The sequence below is a fragment of the Doryrhamphus excisus genome, chromosome 5 (assembly GCF_030265055.1).
Source record: "Doryrhamphus excisus isolate RoL2022-K1 chromosome 5, RoL_Dexc_1.0, whole genome shotgun sequence".
Classification (NCBI taxonomy): Eukaryota; Metazoa; Chordata; class Actinopteri; order Syngnathiformes; family Syngnathidae; genus Doryrhamphus; species Doryrhamphus excisus.
Window position 1 is genome coordinate 21,653,499 of NC_080470.1, and position 24,446 is coordinate 21,677,944.

Sequence of the window (24,446 nt, forward strand, 5' to 3'; positions counted from 1 at the left end):
ACGCACCGTTCTCCGAAGCAAAGAGGGCTGTATGGATGTATTTGGATGTATTTTCCCCCTTTTTCTTTCACCTCATACTTGCTCCCGAATGCTGATACTATGTGGGAATGCATAAAGGTAAGATTTGATGACTTTGAGTGCTAATGTGCATCATTGTGGTAGTTCCATGCTAAATGGCTAACGCTAGCAAAACACTGGACTTCAGCCACGGTCATCACATTGACAGCCCATCAATAGCAGCTGGAAGTCCAATTTAGCTGGCAGTTCGATGCCAAAATCATCAGAGAGATGTAAAAATGTGAAAAGCACTGGTTAGTTGGGCCACTCTTATGCCAAGGTAGCACTGTATTGTTTTTATTGTCATATAAAAACAATACCTGCACTGCTCCAGTCTCTGGCAGACCATGGAGAAGTCAAACACAGCGACAGTAGATACAAATAACATGCGGGTTCTGCTTCACTTCCTGTCCGTCACCCCATTTCCTTCCCAACCCTGGAACATATCTCTCCATGGCAACACATGCGCAAATACAACACATAACATATAATACCCCTAAGGATCATTACACTATGTTTTTTTAAAGATTACTTTCATCTTGCAATTCCAACTTTTTTCTCCAAAAATGACTTTCATCCTTCAAGATTACAAATTATTTAGTCTTGCAAGTTGTTTTTTTAACTTTCATCTATTTTTTTTGTAAAAAAATGACTTCATATGATAACTTTAAATGAAATTATTTTTGTAAACATTTGGCTTTGATACTGTGGCGTCACTGGTGGCACTTCCTGGTTCCCAGCGTGCTTTGCGGTGCTGCCGATGTGGTTGGTTTGTTGAAGTTTGAAGTTTGAGCTGCATAGCGGTTAAAAGCAAACTTCTCTCTCTCTCTCTCTCCCTCTCTCTCCATCCCTCCCTCCCTCTCTCTCTCCCTCTCTCTCTCTCTCCCTCCCTGTCTCTCTCGCTCTCTCTCTCACTCTCACTCTCTCTCACTCTCACTCTAAAAAGTTCATTCATTCATTCATTTTCTACCGCTTTTTCCTCACGAGGGTCGCGGGGGGTGCTGGAGCCTATCCCAGCTGTCTTCGGGCGTAAGGCACATATAGACAAACAACCATTCACACTCACATTCATACCTATGGACAATTTGGAGTGGCCAATTAACCTAGCATGTTTTTGGAATGTGGGAGGAAACCGGAGTACCCGGAGAAAACCCACGCATGCACGGGGAGAACATGCAAACTCCACACAGAGATGGCCGAGGGTGGAATTGAACTTCAGTCTCCTGGCTGTGAGGTCTGCACGCTAACCCCTACCCCCTAGACCACCGTGCCGCCCCACTAAAAAGTTGATCTCTGCAAAGCAAGACCCTTGAGTGCCACAATACTTATGCATGTAACGTTTTTTACTGGCAACTAAAATGAACTTATAAGATGATGACATTGTCTTGAATAAGTATAACTTTATTCATGTGATATTATTACTTTGTTGTATGATGCAGATGTGAAAGACTTGGCTCTTGTGAGACACTTACTTGTTTAAGTCAAACAACAGAAAAAAAAAGATTCTTGCAAGATTTGGACTTTAATTGTGGAATAGTCCAGCTTGAGTTGATTTGACGGAAATGTTTCTTTCCGCGTTTCGACTTTCATTGGAGGCAGTTTTGAAAGTACTGTAGTTGTGTTAGTGTGAAGTAGTGTCTAGTATGAATTAGTTCTTTATGCTATACTGTATATTCTCTTGTCAAAGTGCTGTCTGATGCCAGGGGAGATTGTGTATTCCCTCCAAGCCTGCATGGTCGACACGTTAAACATTCAAGCACACTTATTCATGCACATGAGCAGCTCCATGCGGACAGCGATGCGGGTGTGCCAGCCCAGAGGAAGCAGGCGGATGAAGCGGGCCACGATGGGTGGACGCAGCAGGTTCTGAACGGTGGACGAGCGGTCCGAATTCCCGTAAAACACCTGAGTGTGAAGGCATCCTGTCACGTTTAAGCACTTGCATGCTGTATGTAGACTATGTAATATGAAGTACTTCAAACACTTGTACTGCTTTGCGCTCCAGTGACAAGGGTTTTTTTTTAACTGAGATTATTTTGTATTATTATAATATTTTTTCTATAAAAATGAGTTTCATCTTGAACAAATTATACTTAAATATTGCAACATTACAACTTTTTTAATGAAAAACTTTTTTTAATCTTTATCTTCTATCTTCTTTATCTTAATCTGAAAAATATTAACTTTAATAAAGGGGACCGATGATGCTTTTTCCATTTTTCTGACCTATAAATATAGTTAGAATGTTGTATTATTATAATCTTTTTTCTATAAAAATGACTTTCATCATGAACAAATTATACTTAAATCTTGCAACATTACAACTTTTTTAATGAAAAACTTTTTTAATCTTTATCTTCTATCTTCTTTATCTTAATCTGAAAAATATTAACTTTAATAAAGGGGACCGATTATGCTTTTTCTGCATTTTTTTATGCATTTTTCTGACCTATAAATATAGTTAGAATGTTGTATTCTGGTGTTAAATCATACCAAAGTTTCAGATAATGAGTTTTGAGCATTTGGAAGTGAGCCCTGAAAGAAGTTTGGGATAGCTCAAAACGCTCGGTTTGAAAAGGCGTGGTTAAACTGTTCATTTGTGATGTCACAGAGGGGCGGACTAGCCCACAAACTTGCTGAAGTCCTTCACCTTTCCAATGTTACTTGGTGGTGTGGGCAAGCAGTAAGTAAACCTAACCCTAACCCTAATTTATCAGTGCCCTAACTGTGTTTGTTTATTTATTTATGTAAGTCATGGAGCAAAAGTGGTTGTATGTGTAGCATTATAGAGTGTGCATACAGGAAGCAGGGTTGCCAATAGCCTTTTCCCACCACAATTAGTGGCTCTACTCGAGTTTTTTAATACTCTCGTAGTCCCGCAAAACACATTACACATGACCGATGCTGGAAAAAAACCTAATGCTAAAATGCTAAAGCTACTTACCATTAAGAGACGTCCTGAAGTAACCTCTTTTCTTGAGAAACTTTGGACTGTCCAGTCTCTACTTCTGGATCGGATTTGGGATCCAACACATATGGCTGGATGTTAAAAGCCGACGTTTTAAAAAGATACATCGCCGTTTATTCACTCTTATAATTTTTGGATTCGCAGTTAGCGGCACAAACCAGAAGTCTTACGATGTATTTGGGAGTGTGACCAACCACAGCAGAGTAGGCGTACCTTGAGGCGGGCCGGTGGTGGAATACATTAAAACAGATTTTTTTTAAAATACTGAATAAGTGTAGATTCTGGAAGATCTAGAAAGCTTTATGTGCTGGTTATTGTGTGTAGCTGCTCTATAGGAGTCCACAACTCAATATAAAGGGTCCAAAATGAGCATAATAATATTTTTTTTTGCAAAATGATTTCAGTCTTCAGTCTACTACTGCAAGAGTACAAGCTTTTTCTACAGTACGACTTTTCTTTAAAATAAAGGAAACTTTTTATTCTTTGTAAAATAGATTGTGACTTTTTGAGAAATCAGTTCTTCTATGCTAACTTGTTTTTGCGGTGGTGGGCCATTTTTGTTGGCGGTACAGCTTTTGTTTCCACTGAAAGGAGCACGCCAGCGAGCGCTGTGGTGACAGAGGCAAGGAAGAGGATCTTGGTAATCAAACGTACCCTGTTGTTGCCAGTCGGGTCCTTGTAGTAGACCCAGTTGAGCGTCTCCACGGTGCGGTACTGGATGCTGTACTTGGTCATCCACTCGTCTGCGTCGCAGCGTCCCTGCGTGAGAATGCCTGACACCACGCCCACTTCCTTCAAGTCCAGTTGGATCCACTGGTACTGGTCGTTGAACTTGGAGAGCCAAGCGCACCTGGCAAGACACATCATCAATACTCTGTTGTCACCCGAATACGATAAGGCACGTCTTTAGGGTAAATGACAGGACCTATATACCCAAAGCCCTGGTTGTTGAGGCGGGCCCTGTTGGGGACCCAGGAGGAGTACCAGCTGGTGTACTGGTCCTGATGGGAGCAGCTGATCTGCTCCGACGTCACTGATCCAGATTCAAAGCCCAGCGGTTTGTGGTACGGACACTCTGTGGACCACAACACACCAGGAACTCCACATTGATGCATGCACAAAACATGGCAATAATAATAATTTCTCCCCGTGCATGCGTGGGTTTTCTCCGGGTACTCCGATTTCCTCCCACATTCCAAAAACATGCTAGGTTAATTGGCCACTCCAAATTGTCCATAGGTATGAATGTGAGTGTGAATGGTTGTTTGTCTATATGTGCCCTGTGATTGGCTGGCCACCAGTCCAGGGTGTACCCCGTCTCTCGCCTGAAGACAGCTGGGATAGGCTCCAGCACCCCCCGCGACCCTCGTGAGGATAAGTGGTAGAAAATTAATAAATGAATGATAATAATGATGATAATAATAATAATTCTAAAAAATATACATATACAAAATATACATTCTAAAAACAGAATTGAACAAGAAAACAGCAAAAATTGAAAATCTAAAGTATTTTTAAGAGAGTACCGTCATGTCAAATATATATAAAAAAAGTTGGACTTTAACCTCCCAAAATAGTGAAATTATGAGACTATATTATAAGAAATAAAATAACATAATTTATAGCATAAAGTTGAAATATCAGGATAAGAAATGATTTTATTGCCAGGTATGATCATAAAATATTTTTGTATTAAAATAATAGATTTTATTAAAATAAATGAAAAAAATGTATTAATCTGAAAATATATATATATATATATTAAAAGGGGACCTATGATGCTTTTTCCACTTTTCTGACCTATAAATGTAGTTAAAATGTTGTATTCTGGTGTTAAACCATGCCAAAGTTTCCAATAATGAGGTTTGCGCATTTGGAAGTGAGCCCTGAAAGACGTTTGAAAGAGCTTCAGAGACAACACTGGGTCTTTGTGACATCACAATGAGCCCGGCTTCCTTATTTGGGCATGTGCTGTAGGCCAGATATGCTCTAGGACTGCCCTCCCCGCTGCTCTGCTTGGTTCTGTTTACAGCTGTTAGCTATGGCTCCCAGGAAATCTTTCTACGAGGCAAGCTCAGGCGGAAGTGGTTGGTGTTTCCCAGCAAGAAAAAAAATATTTTCATTTGTCAACAGCATTTCACACCGGACGTTTTTGTGAACATGAACATAAAATATCCACCAAACTATTCCTTTGGCATTCCAAGAAATGCCAAGTCATGATCAGAGAGTACAAACATGAACAAAAAAGTCATTCCAGGTGACCTCACCTGGCATGCAAGTCAGCAGGTGACCTTGAGGAGGCGCTGTCAATGGTGATTGAGGCGAGGTGGTGGCGTCGGTGGGCGGGAATCGCGTGGGCGATTCACAGTCACAGGTGCACGTTTGGACGTTCCCGGTCCAGGTCTCCAAGATCTGCTGCTCCTCCTCATGGAGGATCTCCTCTTCCTGCCAAGTTGGAACAGAAAGTGGAAAAGCTATGAAAGCAACCGTGAGTGGCGTTGCAGGACTTTGTGGTGTTGACACATTTCCTCCTACCTCCTGAGTGTCTACGGCGGTCAGGGCTGAACGACATCGAAGCACGTACGCAAGGTCAAAAGACACATGTGAAGATTGCATTGACAAACATCTTCATGAGAGATCTTCGTATTACCCTGACACAGAATGAGGAGGAAGAGGACGGCCGCTGAACCAGTGGGGACCTTCATCTTCCTCTTCTTGCGCTCAAAATGTGAAGTGATGAGATTACAGTAATCCACCGGCCTGGTGGCGTTATCTTCTCTAATGCTCCTCATTGGCTGACAACAACTTTAGAGGAGGAAGGCTGACCTTTTTTGGGAGGTATTTTCCTTGGCTTTTGTCCTACCAATGACTAATTATTCTCGTACATCTGCAAACTTATTTGATATAACTTATTATTATACATTTTAAGGTAATGAAATATCAATTATACAGTACATACTGTATACGTACATACATTTGTTAGGGCTGCCCATCGATTTTACGCTTTAATTGGGATTAATCACATTTTGTCCATAGTTAACTCATAATTAATCACAGCAAGGAGTAGGTTTTTATCTATTATGAGTAGGGATGTAAATTTACATCAGACTTTATGGGCCGCATCAGGTTTTCCACAACAAAAAAAAACGCATTTATTAAAAACAAAAAAATTAAAAAAACTTCGCTTTGGTTCCAATTTTCTACAAGAAAAGCTCTGATAAAACATTCCACTGTTCTCAAATATCTTAATTTTTATTTTTCTACACAAAATAAGATGAAAAATAAATAAACAAATCAAGAATAAAGAGAATACATCAGTAATAAATAAATATAATAATAATAATAATAAAAGGGCAAATAATAAAAACTTAAGAAACCACATATAGTTGGTGGGTAGACAAATAATATTTTTCAGATTAAAAATAACAAAGCATTATTAGAGCCCTGTAGACATGACAAAACACGACTATAGTCACATTTATACTTTTTTTATTTACAACATATTGCGCAACTGCAGGGTCTTGAGACACATGCTAACTCGCAAACTAGAGAGCTAGCGACCTAAACGGTAGCCTCCAAGTTATTTCCTTAAAACTTAAATAGCCAAAAACTTACCACTTCCACACGGATAAGGAGGATAACTATTAACAGTTATTTAACCTTTAACATGAACATTAGTCAAACGTAATAATTTTTTCTGGGTACATGATACCATACAGCATCCATATCAAACTTGCGCAGGCCGCAACATTAAACTTTCATATCAAGGCGGGGGCCTCAAACTAGTGTCCTGCGGGCCACATTTGGCCCACGGGCCGCGTGTTTGAGACCCATGGGGTAGCATATTGTCTTATGACATCCACCGATACTAAGCTGCGTAAAAAGCAATGTAGCACAGACGCAAATCCCATATCTGGTTACGTCTAACAAACATAAAATAACATAATAACATAATAATAACATAATAACATAATACATAATGATTTTGGGAGTGGGGTACTAGGTTTGTATATTTTGTGCATTCTGCTCACCATCATGGCAACCAAACTGTGCGGTTTGTTTCACGGAAAATGACACCGGATTCTATTGTATTTTCTTGATCTGAAGCCTAGCCGTTATATCTATGACCTCGTCCAATCCGCGTCGTTGGGCTTTGATTGACGTAAATGACAGCCATTACAAGTGAGTGTCACAGAATTTAATCATATTGAGGGCGGAAATTAAACCTTAGCCAATGAAACATCAACCTCTGCATTCTCTGTCCAATCAGGAAGTTGATGGTGTTCAGCAGCGGCTACGGGTAGTGATGGCTGGTACATTTCTTCTTCTGAGGGAAAAGCAATGTTAATGTAAAGGTAAGAAGTTTTTTGTAATACTTTTTTATTTGAATTTAGGCTGACGCGTGATTGCTGGGTATTGTGTTTTCTATCCAGCTAGTAATTGCCGAATAACGGCGACTTTACTTCCGTTAGCGTTGTTATGTTCGTTTCGAGTCACGCGTCACCTTTATTTCTTTTTTTACTTTACTTCTACCTTGATTAACTTGCTGACTCTGGTCTGTTGGCTTTCTACAATTTCTTAAATGGCATCGTAGAAAACGTGTTGATGTACTATTTGTCCACTTTTTCACTTCCTTGTCCTATAAACGCCTTTGCTGAGGACATTTTGTCCAGTGTGTCTCACTGTGTCCTTCTTTCATCGCAGATGCAGTTCATGCTTCTTTTTAGCAGACAGGGCAAACTTCGACTCCAGAAGTGGTATGTGCCGCTTTCTGATAAGGAGAAAAAAAAGATCACCAGAGAGTTAGTGCAGACCATACTGGCCCGTAAACCCAAAATGTGCAGCTTCCTGGAGTGGAGAGATCTGAAGATTGTGTACAAGAGGTAAGTAGAATCAAAACAATCAGTGGTGGCCTCTGCTCTGACAGTTACCATCATTGTCACATATTTCTTCCATTGATAGCCTTTTATTCATAAGAGTTTTTTGTTCTTCTTTTCCCAAGTAGCACAAAAAAGACCACCAATCCATATGTGTCTCCTTCAAATAAATGCTTGCTACTCTCTGCAGTTGACAAGCAAAATGCCTGTGGCCACAATTTGGGTTGGCGTTTACGTAGCTGATGGCAGGTTAGTGTGAGGTGTAAACCCTTTAAATAGTAGCGCCATCGCATGTCTACTTTATTCTGTAGACCCAAAGTGTGGCCCGAGACACCAAGTTTGTTTTTTTATTGGCCTGCTGTACTTAATACTTAATAGAAATAAAGTTAAACCAAGAACATACCCAGAAAAAAATGGAGCAAAAATTCAAAATGTAAGAGACGGTGAAAGTCCATACTAATAACTAATAATAAAACAAACTGTTGTCTTTTAAATATATATAATTTTTAGTAAATGTAAAAATACAGAAAAATATAAAAGTGGCTCCCGATATAATTCGCCATAGCATTTCAGTATGCGGAATCAAACTATGGAATGGACTGAGTAAGGACCTCAAACAATGCACAAACGAAACAATACAAGCAGTTGATGTTTGCTAAATACAAGGATGAAAAGTCTTGAACCAGTCATGATATACTGTATATATCACTATATTGACACTTACTATGGTACCCATTATGTCATTGTATGGTCATATCACCTTGTACTTCGGTACGGGACAAAAAATTACAAAATAAAAAAAAAACAAAAAAAAAAACCTTCAACTGTATTATGGAAAGCAGGAAGTGAACAAATGTAACAGTTACTGATTGTAAAAGAACCAGATGGAGGGGTAGGATTTAATAAACTTTGCTTCTTCCTACTCCTTTTGGACATGTGGAACTGTGAACTGATTATGGGATGCACTCAATTCAAATTAAATAGAAACCATTACCATTTTCAGTATGAGTTCAGATGAGCCGACAAAATATCTCAATCAAGTATAAACTTGAAAAGATCGCTTTGCAGACGCCAGGTCTCAGTTATTTCCCTTCACACTCCCCCCGGAGGACAGCTTTTTTTTCCCATGCCCCCTATTTCATGATTTAAAATTTGATGAAGAACCTGTAATATTTATTTTATTATTTGGTAGTGGCTATGTACTTGCATTTGTACTCCTCTCAAATAGACTGCTGTAAGGCGCGGTACTCTCTTCAGTTTAATATTGCAATTGATTTGCCCTGATGGATTCATGAAGTCATTGTGTTGGAGGGAAGTTGCTTCCTGTGATGTCTGCATCGCTTTTGGACCAACAGTCGCTGTGGGATCAACAGAGGACCTCCTTTGTTAGCCAGTGGTCACATGATGCTTTAAGAGCATGCAAGGGATTATCTGCGCTAAAGAACCCGCGGCAGGATGAAGTGAACACCTCTCATAAGGCCTGTACTATGTGACTTCTCACAGCCAATCAGTGAAGAAAGGTCATAATAATACAAATACCATAATTGGTCATGCAAAAATGATATTCTGGTATGTTTATTATTGTACATATAATTAGTGGGAAAAAATATTCATTCATTAATTCATTTTCTACCGCTTTTCCTCATGAGGGTCGCGGGGGTGCTGGAGCCTATCCCAGCTGTCTTCGGGCGAGAGGCGGGTTACACCCTGGACTGGTGGCCAGCCAATCACAGGGCACATATAGACAAACAACCATTCACACTCACATTCATACCTATGGACAATTGGGAGTCGCCAATTTAACCTAGCATGTTTTTGGAATGTGGGAGGAAACCGGAGTACCCGCACAAAACCCACACATGCATGGGGACAACATGAAAACTCCACACAGAGATGGCGGAGTGTGGACTTGAACTCGGGTTTCCTAGCTGTGAGGCCTGCGTGCTAACCACCCGTTCACCGTGCAGCCCCTTGGCTAAATATATATGGCTAAATATGTGTGTTATAGTATAGTTATGCTTGAAATGTAACCTTGTAGCATTTTTTCTACCTTTTGTTGTTGAGAACTAATATAATATAAATATTATTTCTTAAATTCTGGAAAAGTCTATCTTTTGCATTACTTGTACACATATTTCAATTTAGTGCTTGTACTTATAATAGATAATACTGCTTATAGTCATAATACAAATGTCCGGAGAAGACTTTGTCAAGCCACCCTTGCATGCTTACGGTGTTGCAGATACGCCAGCTTGTATTTCTGCTGCGCCATTGAGGCCCAGGACAATGAGCTGATCACGCTGGAGGTCATCCACAGATACGTGGAGTTGCTGGACAAATACTTTGGCAGCGTGAGCCCCTCATCGCTTATCTTATCTCCGCCATGCTTTTCCCTCTTTGCTTGTAACACTCCTTTGTGCGGACAGGTTTGTGAACTGGACATCATCTTCAACTTTGAGAAGGCTTACTTCATTCTGGATGAGTTCCTGCTGGGCGGCGAGACTCAGGAGACGTCCAAGAAGAACGTGCTGAAGGCCATCGAGCAGGGCGACCTGCTGCAGGAGGTGAGGGAATTTCATTTGTTTCGTTATTGTAAGGGGCTGCCTGGTGGCCAAGTTGTTAGCATGTTAGCCACACAGTCAGGAGATGTGGAAGGTCTGGGTTGGTATCTCTGTGTGGGCATCTCTGGATGGAGTTTACATGTTCTTCTCATACATGCTTGGGTTTTGTCCTGGTTTCTTAGGTTAGGTTAATTGGCAACTCTAAATTGTCCATAGGTATGAACGTCAGTGGGAATGGTTGTTTGTCTATATGTGCCCTGTGATTGGCTGGCCACCAGTCTCGCCCGAAGACAGCTGGGATAGGCTCCAGCACACCCGCAACCCTCGTGAGGATAAGAAGCATAGAAAATGAATTAGTGTTTTTGTGAAGGGCTTAATATTCTTGCATAATCCATCTTGATGAATACATACAATAAGACAGCATTCTTAAAGTTATAAATCATCTATGAATCCTTCATATTTGTAATGATAAAGAATACTACTGGTACAGTTGTCCCTCGCTCTATCATGGTTTTGTGGTTGGCCCATTATTAGTATTAATAAATAAAAAAGTATTAAAGTAGTATTAATAAATAATGAATAAAGACGTTCTCCTCCTATTCCGTGGGGAAGTGGTAAGCCTACCAAGCGTCTCAATCCAGATTCCTTTTTTTTTTTTCAAATCTCTAACATCGAAACTGCAGCCCGCAACATGACTTGCAGTGCTGTTGTAGCATGCTTGAGTTGCCAGAAGCTGAATTCTGTAGCTTCAACAAAAATGTCATCCACAACAGAACACACACAACGCACAAAGTAACATATGGGCATTCAAATAAATATCTACTCACAATTGCCATGCCAAAAAAAAAACGGTGTTCCTGCCGCAAGGCATGCTGGGTAGCTTGTGGTACTCCCCCAACATTTTTCCATATTTCTTGCATTTTTGAATGATTGCAAAATATGTTCAGAGAAGTAAATGAGGAGTAAAAATACACTTGATATCCGATCATAGATCATATTATGCAGCTCGACTACCCAGCATACCTTGTGGGCATTTTGAAATAACAGTTTTTTTGTAGCTCTTAGTTGTGGTTTATCACCTACATAGTAGTGGTTGATTTTTGTGATGCGTTCATTTTCTGTAGATGTATTTTTGGTTCGTTGTACGGTGAGCAAGAAGGTCATTTGATGATCACCTAAAATAGACAGCACCTCCAACCCAATGTGGCTCACGAGTCAAAAAGTTTGGGTCTGGAACCAATTAACTGCATAAACGAGGGACGACTGTATTGTGTATAAAAGTAAAAAGTGTCTGTATTGCAGTTCTACTTATGTGTGTCAAAGGACTAAACAACAAAAGCAACTGTAATTTAATATCACTTCCTGTCTGATATGAATCCTGTCAAATCATTCTTTTTTTGGGGGGGCGGGGGGGTGCATGCTAACAGTGCTTTTCTGCTAAGGCTTGCTGTTCTGATCTGTCTCCTCAGCGTCTAAATCCCATTTCTCTCTTTGCTTGTGTATTCTTTTGCTATTTTTGGTGCAACTTGCAGAACATAGACTCTCAGATGCGCATGTTTGCAGGTACCGTTTGCTGTTAGCCCTCATGCTAGTAGTGTTAGCGCAGTAGAAGTAAACACAGTAGACCCGCTAAAAGGCTGTAAACCCTTTAGACCAGGGGTGTCCAAATGTTTTTTTCCAATGAGGCCACATAGTGAAATATGAAAGGATGCAAATTTGCCACTTGGCTATTTTGTACATCAACACGTGTAGATATGCTAAGAAGTTATATACTGTATATTTCAAGACAAAACTACATCTCAGATTTGTCATATTGCCTATTATAATATCAACTTCACTCCTTAACCTTTAACCATGTTTCCAAATATTTCAGCTTTTTTCAATTATCTTTGTAAATGTTTTTTTTAATATTTTGACTTTATTCCCATAATTTTAAAACAAAAATGTCCCCCAACCAGATTTTCCTGGTTTTGCCTAACTTTATTTTGCTTTGTTTCTCATAATATTACAACTGATAAAAAAAAACATACTTTTTCCATAATATTCCAACTCCATACCACTAAAAAGACATTATTTTTCCCACCAATTTATACTAATTAAAAATGCAACATTCCACCTTTTTTCTGTTTTTTTTTAATTCCAGCTATTTGTTTTTCCAATTCCAGAAATTTCAACTTTCTTCCAGTAAATTTTCTTTGTAATTATGACTGTATTCTTAGAATATTTAGACTTTATTTTTGTAGTATACCTTTGTAGAAAATTATAGAATTATTACTTTTACAACTCTTTGCAACGATTTCAGCTCTTGTCTTATTTTTCCATTTATTTCTATAATATTATCACTATTTCCTAAATGGAAAATATGAACTAACTTTCATAAAATTACAACTTTTTTAGCATAATTAGTAGCATAATTTCAAAATTATGCTACTAAAATTGCTACTAAAATGTTTTCCTCATTATGTTATTATTGTAAAAAATTGTTTTTTGTTACATTATTTATTTATTTATTGCCGGCACAAAAAAAAAGAAAACACACGCCACAAATGGCCCCTGCCCCGTATTTTGGACACCCCTGCTTTAGACCATGATTCACTTTTACCAGTTACTCTTTGACAGCACCATGTACTCTACTACTACTACTACTATGACGACTACTATTACTACTACTACTAGTACTACAGTGGCTATAGGAAGTGAAAACCCCATGTTGAAGTTTCGTCAAGGCATTGAACCAACCAACTGCAGCTGGACTGTTAACTTGCCACTCATCTGAGCAGGCTTCATCAGTTGTAATGTGCTCTCGCTTTCTGCTTCCCGTGAGTAGGCGCGCCGCTGATTTGTGAAGTAAGTATAGCTACTTTAGAGCGCTGTAATAGTCAGGCACGGATGAAGTATCACCATTGGCTCAGGACAGCAAGGGTGCTACACTTAGCAGTGTCATTTTATTGGGTACATTCAACCTTAGTCATGGACCTGATGCGGGCTTTAAAGTCAAGCTCACAGTCATGTCACACTTTGAAGTCTTTTAATCCGCTCACTCGGTTGGAGGGAGATTGTTTGGAGCCTTTCTCTCTGAGCTTTGGGCCCGATAACTAGAGCCTCGGTTTTCAAAGTAAGCAGCCGTCCAAAGTGTCCAGAGGGTTGTCAGCAGGCACGGGAAGGTGGGTAGCTTGGTATGGTCAGGGTAAGTATGGAGGTTTATACCGTGTCTCCTGATGACCTGTTCTAGTGGCAGCATGTAAATAAATCATTTTTAAAAATCCCACATAAAATTGAACCTTAAGGACCACCACATATTTCCTTGATGATGGTGCTATGCTGACATATAACTTTCTGTTTATGAAATAAGATGTCCATCTATCCAGCTTTTTGGATTTTGGGTTGAAGGAGAAGACCAAACTTCTCTCTCCCAGGATGCTTCATCCAGCTCCAGGTCTTCCCAGGACACTTAGGAGAGACCCTGAGTACCTCCCCCCCAAAAAACAGTTCTCAAAAGACCAACAAAAAATCTATCCACCCTTGTCTCTAGTGCAGGGGTCTCAAACTCAATTTACCTGGGGGCCACTGGAGCTAGGGTCTGGGCAAGGCTGGGCCGCATCAGGTTTTCCAAAAAAAAAAAATGCATTCATTAAAAACAGAAAAATATACAAACTTTTTCAGTGCTCTGGTTCTGATTTTCTACAATAAAAGCTCTGATAAAACATTCCACTGTTCTCAAATATCTTAATTTTTATTTTTCTGCACAAAATAAGATGAAAAATAAATAAACAAATCAAGAATAAAGAAAATCAATCAATCAGTAATAAATAAATATAATAATAATAATAATAAAACGGCAAATAATAAAAACTTAAGAAACCACATATAGTTGGTGGGTAGACAAATTATTTTTTTCAGATTAAAATGAACAAAGCATTATTAGAGCCCTGTAGACATGACAAAACACAACTATAGTCAACATATTGCGCAACTGCAGGGTCTTGAGACACATGCTAACTCGCAAACTAGAGAGCTAGCGACCTAAACGGTAGCCTTCAAGTTATTTCCTTTAAACTTAAATAGCCAAAAACTTACCACTTCCACACGGATAGGGAGGATAACTATTAACAGTTATTTAACCTTTAACATGAACATTAATCAAACGTAATAATTTTTTCTGGGTACATGATACCATACAGCATCCATATCAAACTTGCGCGGGCCACACTAACATTAAACTTTCATATCTGGGCGGGGGCCTCAAACTAGTGTCCTGCGGGCCGCATTTAGTGAGACTAGACCTCAACAAGCTAACAGTCTATGGTCAAACTACAGCTGTCCTATCTAGTCTTTGAGCATGAACCGATGAAGCCTGCTCGGATCGGATGCGAGGTGAAATGTTTGCTGATCAGTCCAATTGCCACTGATTCAATGCCTTGCAATTAAGGTGTTTGAGATGCACGTTGCTATATCCACAGACATGTTGCTGATAAAATGCTACATTTTCCCTATTGGAACAATAAATCATTTTTAAAAAATCTGTACAATCCAGGAGTAGGAAACATGTTCCCCATGTTTATTGGTATTTTTCTTGTGAAACAATTGATCTATGTCTATGTTTTTGGTATCTATATAGTGTGATGACTGCTCTGGAGCCACTGTTTAGCAATAACTCCTCTGTTGTACGGTACCGTACTATATTTGAGCCATAAACACTTCATGTTGTTATGAAGTGGTGAGTCAACACTCGCTGGGAACATAAAGTCATGAGGTAAGTCATAAATGGGAAGAAATGTGCCATAGAATTAGTCCTGAGAGGATACCACATTGACTGCAACCCAAGCATAGCCCTTCCAAGTTCCATAGTCCCAATGTGGACAAGCTGTCAATCATTGCACCATCCAAATCTAACTATTCTTTGACTTACAGTATTTGCGTTGCGCAATGCAAGTTAAAGGGCAGGATTGGACAGTCACGTAGGGGGCAGGACGTTATCTGATTGGCTCACTTGCTTATTCGTAGCACCAAACTGGAGACCAGTGAGGTTGAGTAGCAAGCTGTTGTGCTGAGGGCTCCATTGGCATGTTCAGGGCGACAGCCTTCAAGTGTTGCCAACTCCTCTGTGAGCAAAGTAGCTATTGGCTGACCTCATTTGCATAATTTGACATTCCTATGTCTGCATGACTTGTTCTCACACCCCCCTCTCCTCACTGCAATTTTTTCTCTGTGTTGTAAAGATATGAAAACAGATGAAAAGCGGCAGCTAAGAATACACGTAATGGGTTCCACCAATTCCACCGATAAAGCCTTCTTGTGACGCCGTAGAGCTACATTACTTGCATAGTGACACCTCGTCACACCACACTGGCTAGGTACCAGCCGGCTAGTGAATATCTTCACCACACACTCTCTAACAATGCCTCAGGCTACTAGTGAACGGTAACGCTACATATTGGAGCTGCCGCCTGCCTTTCAGCTAAAATGAAAGGAAAGGTATACAAAACTGTGGTGAGACCAGCCATGTTGTTTGGTGTAGAGACAGTGCCACTGAGGAAAAGACAGGAAGCAGAACTGGAGGTAGCAAAGATGAGGATGCAGAGGTTCTCATTGGGAGTGACCGGGATGGATAGGATGAGGAACAAGTACCTCAGAGGGACATTACATGTTAGAGGCCTTGGAGATAAAGTCAGAGAGGCCAGACTGAGATGGTTGGGACATGTCCAGAGGAGAGATAGTGAATATATTGGTAGAAGGATGCTGCCAGGTGGGAGGCGTACAGGAAGACCAAAGAGGAGGTTTATGGATGTATTGAAGGACAACATTAGGGTAGTTGGTGTAAGAGAGACAAATGCGGAAGACGGGACTGGATGGAGGCGGTTGATTTGCTGTGGCAATCCCTGAAGGGAAAAGCCGTAAGAGAAAGAAGAAACACATGTGGCATTCCCTTACGAGCCATTGCTAGCAACGTAAACAGAGAAGGAGAGTTTGGGGAAGGCCAGGGTAAGCAGAGCTTAGGGGAGGGCATAGAGTTTATCTGGAGTTTATCTGTAGCCACGCCCATATAAGGATATCTGCTCCTCTGTGACATCACAAATGGGTTTTACCATGCCTTCTGAAACCGAGCGTTTTGAGCCATCCCAAATGCGCAAACCTCATTATCTGAAACTTACAACATGTCAGAAAAGTGGAAAAAGCCCAATAGGTCCCCCTTAAGAAACACAGTTATGACCTCAACTATTCTTTGGAGATTGGCAGACTGCATTCATAGTCCCATTATAATGTGTTTATGAGTGTGGGCACCCTGCCATAAATAAAGTAAATGGATGTATGGGAGACACCATAAGTGTTCAATAAAATCAGAGAAAGTTGCTACAATTTTGTGCAAGGTGATTGGGGGTCTGAATTAAGGATCGACCGATACATCGGCCGGCCAATATATCTGGCTGATATTTGCGTTTTTTCCTGTTATCGGTATCGGCTGATACACGCATGGGTTTGCCAATGTATTTTTCCACTGCATGATTTACAGTCAGGCACGCTACGGAGGAGCAGTCATCACATCGATGCTAGATAAACTTAAACTACGATGTTTTGCACATGGTTGAATATTTATTCCTTTTAAAGTTGATAATGCTGTTTAAATGTGTGTTTAAGAAAGCTGAATCCTACTGTGTTCAGTGTTTACATTTCAATAAATATTTGTTTAAACATGAGACCTGTAATATTTGTTATCATGGTCATTTTATCATGTAAATTGAGGGATCAAAAGCAGTATCAGCCACAAATATCGGCCCAAGCAAAATCGGCCATCGGCTAAGGGTGAAAAAAATCAGTATCGGCATCGGCCCCAAAAAAAACATATCGGTCGATCCCTAGTCTGAATGCTTGCTAAATATAGGATAAGTTGGCAACACTGGAGGCATGGACCATGTCTGCATGCACACAAGACTCTTTAGTCCAGTAGTTAGTAGTTAGTAGAGCCAGATTCAGGTCTTAGCTGGGATGAGGACGTCCCGGAAGCTTTCACACTGAGCTTGTTTAAGACATCCCAAAATGAAGCTGAGAGAATGAGGACAGTCCAGGAGCTTACGTCCTATTGCTTTTTATGTACTCTCAGGTATGGCGGTCCCAAATGTCACCTCAGAGTCTTCTGGTCTCTTCCAGAACTTGACCCGCTGAGGTGAATACTCCATATGGATTTAGGTCACTAGTACTAGTACTAGAAGATCCCTGTAGTGATAACACCATAAAGACCATAGTCTTTTTACATCTGTAGTCTGTCTATAGTTCATGTCCAGTCTTCTGGTTATTGTCCTGGACCAGTGCTCTTGGTTGGGTTGAAGCCCAGTGTTCCAGGTCAAGTATCGGTTACACCTGCTCCCTTGTCCAGTGTTCGTAGTCTGCTTCCTGGTCCAGCACTCCTTGTCTGATTGCAGGTCTGCTGTTCCTGGTTCAGTGCTCTTTGTCTATTGGTTCGTAGCATTAGGTTCCTGGCTCAGTGGTACTGGTCAGTTTTGTGGTCAATGGTCCGGGTCCAGTTCTCCTGGTTGGTTTCTTGGTTCATTTCTCTGACTTCCTGGTCCTGTCTCCCTCAGTCCTGTTCAGGTCAGGTTTCTGGACCAGTACTCCTGCTTAGATTACAGACTCAACACTCCTTGTCTGGTTCCTTTTCCACAAGTCAACCCCTTACCCTTCACCCAAGTCCTGTTAATTCACTTAAGACAGGGGTGTCCAAACCTTTTCCAGGGAGGACCACATAGTGAAAAATGAAAGGATGCAACGTTTCCACTTTCATTTTTTGTAAAGAAAAAATACTGCAACTCATCTTTGTGATGTATGTTTAAATAAAACACTATTAGTTTAAGGAACTAATAATACTCATTATGCCGTCTTGGCTTTTCCAATTTCAACTTTTTTCTTTTAAGTTTTCTTCACATAATTACCACTATGAACCAAATTTTCTCAAACTTTGTTTACTCACAGTAATCGTAATAGAGTTGGAAAAAAAACTTCATCTATTTTCTTTAATATTTCAACCCTATGCAACTACAATGATGCTTTTTTTTATATTATGAGTATACTCTTGTAAAATCGAACATAACTTCTTTCTTTTAATATTTGAACTTTATTCTTAATGCAGATTTTTTTTAATTTCTGATGTTTTTTTTTAACTATTTCAGCTTTTTTTCGAGAAAATTTTCTTCTCATAATTCTGACTTTATCCTCAGATTTTGACTTTATTCTCATATTAAAATTTTTATGCACGTTAATTTTAAAAAAAAGTTTTGTTTTTGGTAATATTATCACTTTAAAAATGTCCTTCAACTTCATAATAGACTTTTTGTTTTGCTGATTTCTCAATTTGTGTACTATATTTTTAAAATGTGCTGTGGGCCAATTAAAAAAACAAAACAAAAAAAACAGCTTTGGGCTGTATATGGCCCCCGGGCCGCACTTTGGGCACCCCTGATGTAAGACAGCATGATGATGTAGTAGTTCTGTGTGTCATGTCATGTGTATGTATGAATTTGATGTAGTATTCATTGCATGGAGACATCAGAATACTGTAATAAATCTCCTTCTAGCCTGTGTTAAAAAAGCAGTTTGTCTCCCTCAGCCCCGTCATGAGTACTTTACCGTACCAGTGTACTGAATGGCTGCCATGGCTGCTGCTGCTGCTGCTGTCCTCCATGCATGCTCCATGTCCTTGTCCCTGTCCTGACACAACAACGCTTACAATGTCCCTACAGCTCAACCTACTGGACTCATCAAACATCCATTGTAACTCTTTAACGAGGGAATCAAAAATGCTGCTACACGCCTTGCCCAGCAATGCTACATTTCCCATAGTCATTCATGTAAATCAGGTGTACAGATGAGGGCCACATAGTGAAGAATGGATATGCTAAGAAGTTATATACTGTATATTGCCAGAAAGAAAAATGCATCTCAGCTTTGTCATTTTGCTGAAAAGGTTTTTACTGTTGCAGGTTTTTTTTTGTGTATTTTCCAACTATTTCAACTTTCTTCTAGTCAGTTTTATTTACACCAAATCACAACAGAGATTATTTGAAAGCACTTAAAACATGGAGCAAGTGTAGAAGCACACTCTTCATACCTGTAGGAGAAAGCAAGAGATACTCAATTCAGTGCTTTTAGGCCACATCTACACGGAAACGCTTCCTTTTTAAACATCTCGTAATACAGTGTTAGATCAGTAAGTAGTTATACACAATGCACTGTTAACAGACTGCAAAATGATAGATGACCTGTGACCACTGAGTGTTTGCGCCACACTGATGTCACACTGATATTGTATCTTCGGGCACAGAAGAGCGAGTAGGCTGCATCCGCGCTTCAGAAGGCAGTGGATACGTCCTTTTCACTCAGGTTTTCAGTTGATAATTTGAGAAGACTAGAAATAAATGCATTGTGAAATAGAAAAGGTGAGTTGTGGATACGCTTGTGAGACTCCTGAAGCAGCTGACAGGTATCGTCAGACCACGCGGCTTCGGCGGTGGTCGATGCAAAAAATCGGGTGTGGGAGGAATTCGGTGAGGCCATGGAGCACGACTTTCGGTCGGCCTCAAAGAGGTTCTGGTACACCATCCGGTGCCTCAGAAAAGGGAAGCAGGGGCCTGCTGACCTCGACTGAGGATGTAGTTGGACGGTGGAAGGAATATTTTGAGGCCCTTCTCAATCACATTGACATTCCATCCATAGAGGAAGAATAGTCTGAGGACACATACGTGGACAGTTCCATCACTTTAGCTGAGGTATCTGGGGTGGTCCAAATGCTCCTCAGTGGCAAAGCTCCGGGGGTGGACGGGTTTCGTTGGTCGAATCCCTGCTACAAGAGGTCCAATGCGGTTTTTGTCCTGGTCGCGGAACACTGAACCAGCTCTACACCCTCGCGAGGATGTCCCTCACTTTGGGGGGGGCGCTCCGGGAGTACGAGATTGGTGGCGCGCTACTACGTGCCATCCGGTCCTTGTATAAACGGGGCAGGAGCTTGGTTCGCTTGGTTGCTAATTTTTGTGAAAATTAGGTTGAGGAAAAAGTAAAAATATTACAAGAAAAAAAAACACATTAGATATTGGTTTAAAAAAAAAAAAGAAAGTGGTAATATAGCTAGAATTGTACAAAAACTAAGTCAACCTATAAAGAGAAAAAGTGACGTTGATACTAATAATACACGTTTTTAAACCTACAGTATATCACAAAGCTGAGATGCAGTTTGTCTTGAAATATATCGAGCTACATAATAATAATAATAATAATAATAATAAGTAGAATGTGGCCCTCGCTGGAAACACCCCGACTATATTCTGTTATGTTTTAGCAGCAAGATATTTTATTTTAAGTACTACATAACAAAATGCTAAAAATTCTGTTCTTGGATGTGGTATATTCCCTTGTGAGACGCTTGGAAGTGTGCCCCCCAGCGGTCATCAGAGGGTAATTAGGAGAAAACTCTACCCTTCAGTAAGCTAGAGATGTGCATTGCTGCATTTCAAAGAAGATATTCGGGTTATTTTTGTGTCATGTATTCACTCAAGTTACCATACCAGTAGTCTCTGTTATGTAATGGTATGTACTGATTGTGTTTTAGATTGGCAGGCATCAATACACTAGAAGACATTATGATTTATAGTTCATCTGATATGATGAAATAAGGGTCTTGATTGGCCTGGCACATAACTATGTTGGAATAATTAGCTTTAAAATTTATAAAATTCACACTTTGGTAAGCACCCAAAATGTTTTAATGCAATCTATTGATTGATGGCACTGATTTCATCGTTAGACACTTTTAAATGTTGATGATGGGTAAATAAATGGTTCCTGTTATGAAGCACGATGGTGTCTTTTTTATGTGGTATTATCTGGACGGGTTCATGTCTCATAATGTTGTATTTATTATTTAGTTGTGTCAAAATATGTACTTTCTGAAGGTTGATGAAGTTTTTTTCTCTCTACTTTATGCTCATCGTGTCCTGTTAGGATGCAAAAGTAAGTGCTGCTTAAATGCTATCCAGCAAAAAAGGTCATAATAATAATAATAATAATAATAACATTAATGGGTCAAATACATTAACAGGATATACTGTACAACTGGATTGGAAAGCTGTTTTCATATTTACAAATATATTTACTCTTAAATTGATGTTTTTTTTTAATCTAAATACATTTATTTTTATGAAAATGTTATATATTTGCGAAAGTAAAACTGCACTTCAATGTGAGACATGAAGACACAGCATTCTCTTTCTGCACGTTTTAAACATATCAAAACTGATAAAAAGAAGCAGCTAAGAATGTAAGAAAAAACTCAAAAAATCACCAAAAACGCTGTATTTACATGCACATTAACCAAGCTACATCGACAATGTTATTATTATTTTTGTTAACATTAACTATGATAATGGCGTCGTGATACCTCGACATACCACACCGGCTAGCTACATTGCCAGCTAGGGACTACCTACGCCACACACTCGCCAGCAGCAAGTTCACTGCATGGTTATAGAAAACCATAGCGGTATGTCCCATTGTGTGCATTAATGAGCTGCCCCTTTTTATCTGGTTTTATTAGCGATGTTTATAATTAATTATTAATAATTATCGGTACCAATATTAGAATAAAAATGCGATATCATTTGATATAGGTATCTGATTTTTTTCCCGTTCATGAAAACCAATATTTAAAGAATGCTGTATACAACACATAGTATGTGTTCATTCCACCACGGGAGATGTGTTATCAATATGTTGGACATCACAAGTTTTTATATATTTTAAAATGCATTAAAAGAGAAAGATGTGTGTTCACATCTCGGATAAAGATTGTGCATGATGAGCAAAATTCCAAAAGTGCAGTTTTTCTTTAAAGTTAGAATTCACAAAGCGTTGGGTTGTTCATCCACTAATGGGGAACGTGAGCTGCATGGGCTTAGACCAGGGGTCTCAAACTCAATTTACCTGGGGGCTACTGGAGCTAGAGTCTCGGCAAGGCTGGGCCGCATCAGGTTTTCCAAAAAAAACAAACGCATTTATTAAAAAACAGAAAAATATACAAACTTTTTCAGTGCTTCGGTTCCGATTTCCTACAAGAAAAGCTCTGATAAAACATTCCACTGTTCTCAAATATCTTAATTTTTATTTTTCTGCACAAAATAAGATGAAAAATAAATAAACAAATCAAGAATAAAGAAAATCAATCAGAAATAAATATAATAATAAGAATAAAACGGAAAATAATAAAAACTTAAGAAACCACATATAGTTGGTGGGTAGACAAATTATTTTTTTCAGATTAAAATTAACAAAGCATTATTAGAGCCCTGTAGACATGACAAAACATTACAACACAAATTTATACTCTTTTTATTTACAACATATTGCGCAACTGCAGGATCTTGAGACACATGCTAACTCGCAAACTAGAGAGCTAGCGACCTAAACGGTAGCCTTCAAGTTATTTCCTTTAAACGTAAATAGCCAAAAACTTACCACTTCCACACAGATAGGGAGGATAACTATTAACAGTTATTTAACCTTTAACATGAACATTAATCAAACTTAATAATTTTTTCTGGGTACATGATACCATACAGCATCCATATCAAACTTGCGCGGGCCGCACTAACATTAAACTTTCATATCAAGGCGGGGGGGCTCAAACTAGTGTCCTGCGGGCCACATTTGGCCCGCGGGCCGCGTGTTTGAGACCACTGGCTTAGACCGTCGTGAGACAGGCTAGTTTTACAAACAAAACAAGGACCTGCACTTGAGTACCACTTTCTCAGCAGGGGTTCTATGAATGGTCCTGGTCAAAGTAATGTTGAAAATGATTTTTGTATAGAAAACTATTTTATTAATTGATATTTTATTGATTGATAAGATGCAATTAAATGAATGCAATCCTATTAATGTTCATCATGATGATAAAATCTAATACAGTATTTAGCTGTCATTTTAAGCCTTGGGTGCATTGAATTCACAACATAGAAAGAAACTATTCAGTTCAGAAAATATTCAGTTTTGATAGGACTATTTCTAAAGGTTGTAGCTTGAATATGACTAGAGATAAATGCATACCGTAAATGACAAAAATCCTCAGTATGACCCAAAGCGGAAGGCCTCAAAATAATAATCTACAAAAAAAAGTTTGGGAACCACTGTCTCTATGTGTTCAACATTTAACTTTTATTACTTTTATTACTGATGAATGCTGAGCTTTGTCAGTGTGTGTTTGGCCTTTAATGTAGTTGTTGTTCTTCCTCCACAGGATGGAGAGATCCCACGGAGTGTCCTGGAGGAAATCGGCTTGACATAATACATCCTCCACAGGCCACGCCTCCATCCGTCCTGCTGCGTGCGGCCAATTTTACAACACACTCGCACAATCGCTCTTTTTTTTTTCTATTTTAACGTCGCACTCTTTGTATTTGGGTCAGTGTTCCCCAGAACATTGTCTATTTCACAGAAGCTGAACTGTAACTGGAGAGTGTATGTGTACTGTATCGTCTTTACTGGATATTTAGTGTTTAATCCACAGTACCAAAGATTACATGTATATTATATAGCCTTATATTTAGCGTTTAAAAAAGGGAAGTCAAATATTACATTCACAGAACCAAAGAGTTACGGGAAAAAAAGTACTTTTATACTCACGTTGGTTGTCTGTTGTATTCATGCACTGGAAGGCGGCCTGAGCTTGAAAACAATAAACACTGGAAAATGCTTATTAAAATGACTACAATAGTACAGTACTTATTAATAATAATAATAATACATTTTATTTGTATAGCGCTTTTCAAGATACTCAAAGACACTTTACAAAAGAATGAAGTTGAATAGAGCAAGTAAACAGAATAAAAGACACACCAAAATACAACATTCATTGGTTAGTACACAGTTAAAAAAGCGGGGCGGGGCACAGCAGTCAGATATAGAAGGTTAGACATTAAAAACAGATTTAAAGAGGTGGGTTTTGAG

At 39.3% G+C, this 24,446-nt stretch overlaps 2 protein-coding genes across 4 annotated transcripts; one reads left to right on the plus strand and one right to left on the minus strand.

Annotated features, from left to right (window-relative positions):
• LOC131129802 (AP-1 complex subunit sigma-2-like) lies at positions 1 to 24,201 on the plus strand. 3 transcript variants are annotated; one of them, XM_058073676.1, is made up of 8 exons: positions 1 to 117; positions 7,296 to 7,380; positions 7,730 to 7,908; positions 10,145 to 10,253; positions 10,329 to 10,466; positions 11,996 to 12,026; positions 17,563 to 17,625; positions 19,063 to 22,721. In XM_058073676.1, exons 3-7 carry the CDS (start codon positions 7,730 to 7,732, stop codon positions 17,622 to 17,624), a joined length of 519 nt encoding a protein of 172 aa, XP_057929659.1. In that variant the 5' UTR covers positions 1 to 117; positions 7,296 to 7,380; the 3' UTR covers position 17,625; positions 19,063 to 22,721. The 3 variants fall into 3 exon arrangements, with proteins under 3 accessions (XP_057929659.1, XP_057929662.1, XP_057929660.1); XM_058073679.1 differs by lacking the exons at positions 11,996 to 12,026; positions 17,563 to 17,625 and having other exon boundaries at positions 5 to 117; XM_058073677.1 differs by lacking the exons at positions 11,996 to 12,026; positions 17,563 to 17,625; positions 19,063 to 22,721 and adding an exon at positions 23,737 to 24,201 and having other exon boundaries at positions 48 to 117.
• On the minus strand, positions 928 to 5,869 carry LOC131129799 (retinoschisin-like). Its single transcript, XM_058073674.1, has 6 exons — positions 5,676 to 5,869; positions 5,561 to 5,586; positions 5,293 to 5,470; positions 3,959 to 4,100; positions 3,680 to 3,875; positions 928 to 1,962 (listed from the first exon to the last, which is right to left on the minus strand). The coding sequence occupies exons 1-6, from the start codon at positions 5,815 to 5,817 to the stop codon at positions 1,810 to 1,812; spliced, it is 837 nt and encodes a 278-aa protein (XP_057929657.1). The 5' UTR covers positions 5,818 to 5,869; the 3' UTR covers positions 928 to 1,809.
• Positions 24,202 to 24,446: the final 245 nt, after the last annotated feature.

Coding starts and splice junctions, on each gene's coding strand:
- LOC131129799 (XM_058073674.1), bottom strand. CDS start 5,817: ATGAGGAGCATTAGAGAAGATAACGCCACCAGGCCGGTGGATTACTGT. Junction 3,876..3,958: donor CTCAACAACCAGGGCTTTGG/GTATATAGGTCC, acceptor GTGTCTTGCCAG/GTGCGCTTGGCTCTCCAAGT. Junction 1,963..3,679: donor ACCCGACTGGCAACAACAGG/GTACGTTTGATT, acceptor CTTCACACTCAG/GTGTTTTACGGGAATTCGGA.
- LOC131129802 (XM_058073676.1), top strand. CDS start 7,730: ATGCAGTTCATGCTTCTTTTTAGCAGACAGGGCAAACTTCGACTCCAG. Junction 10,254..10,328: donor TGGACAAATACTTTGGCAGC/GTGAGCCCCTCA, acceptor TTGTGCGGACAG/GTTTGTGAACTGGACATCAT. Junction 12,027..17,562: donor TCAGATGCGCATGTTTGCAG/GTACCGTTTGCT, acceptor ATGTACTCTCAG/GTATGGCGGTCCCAAATGTC.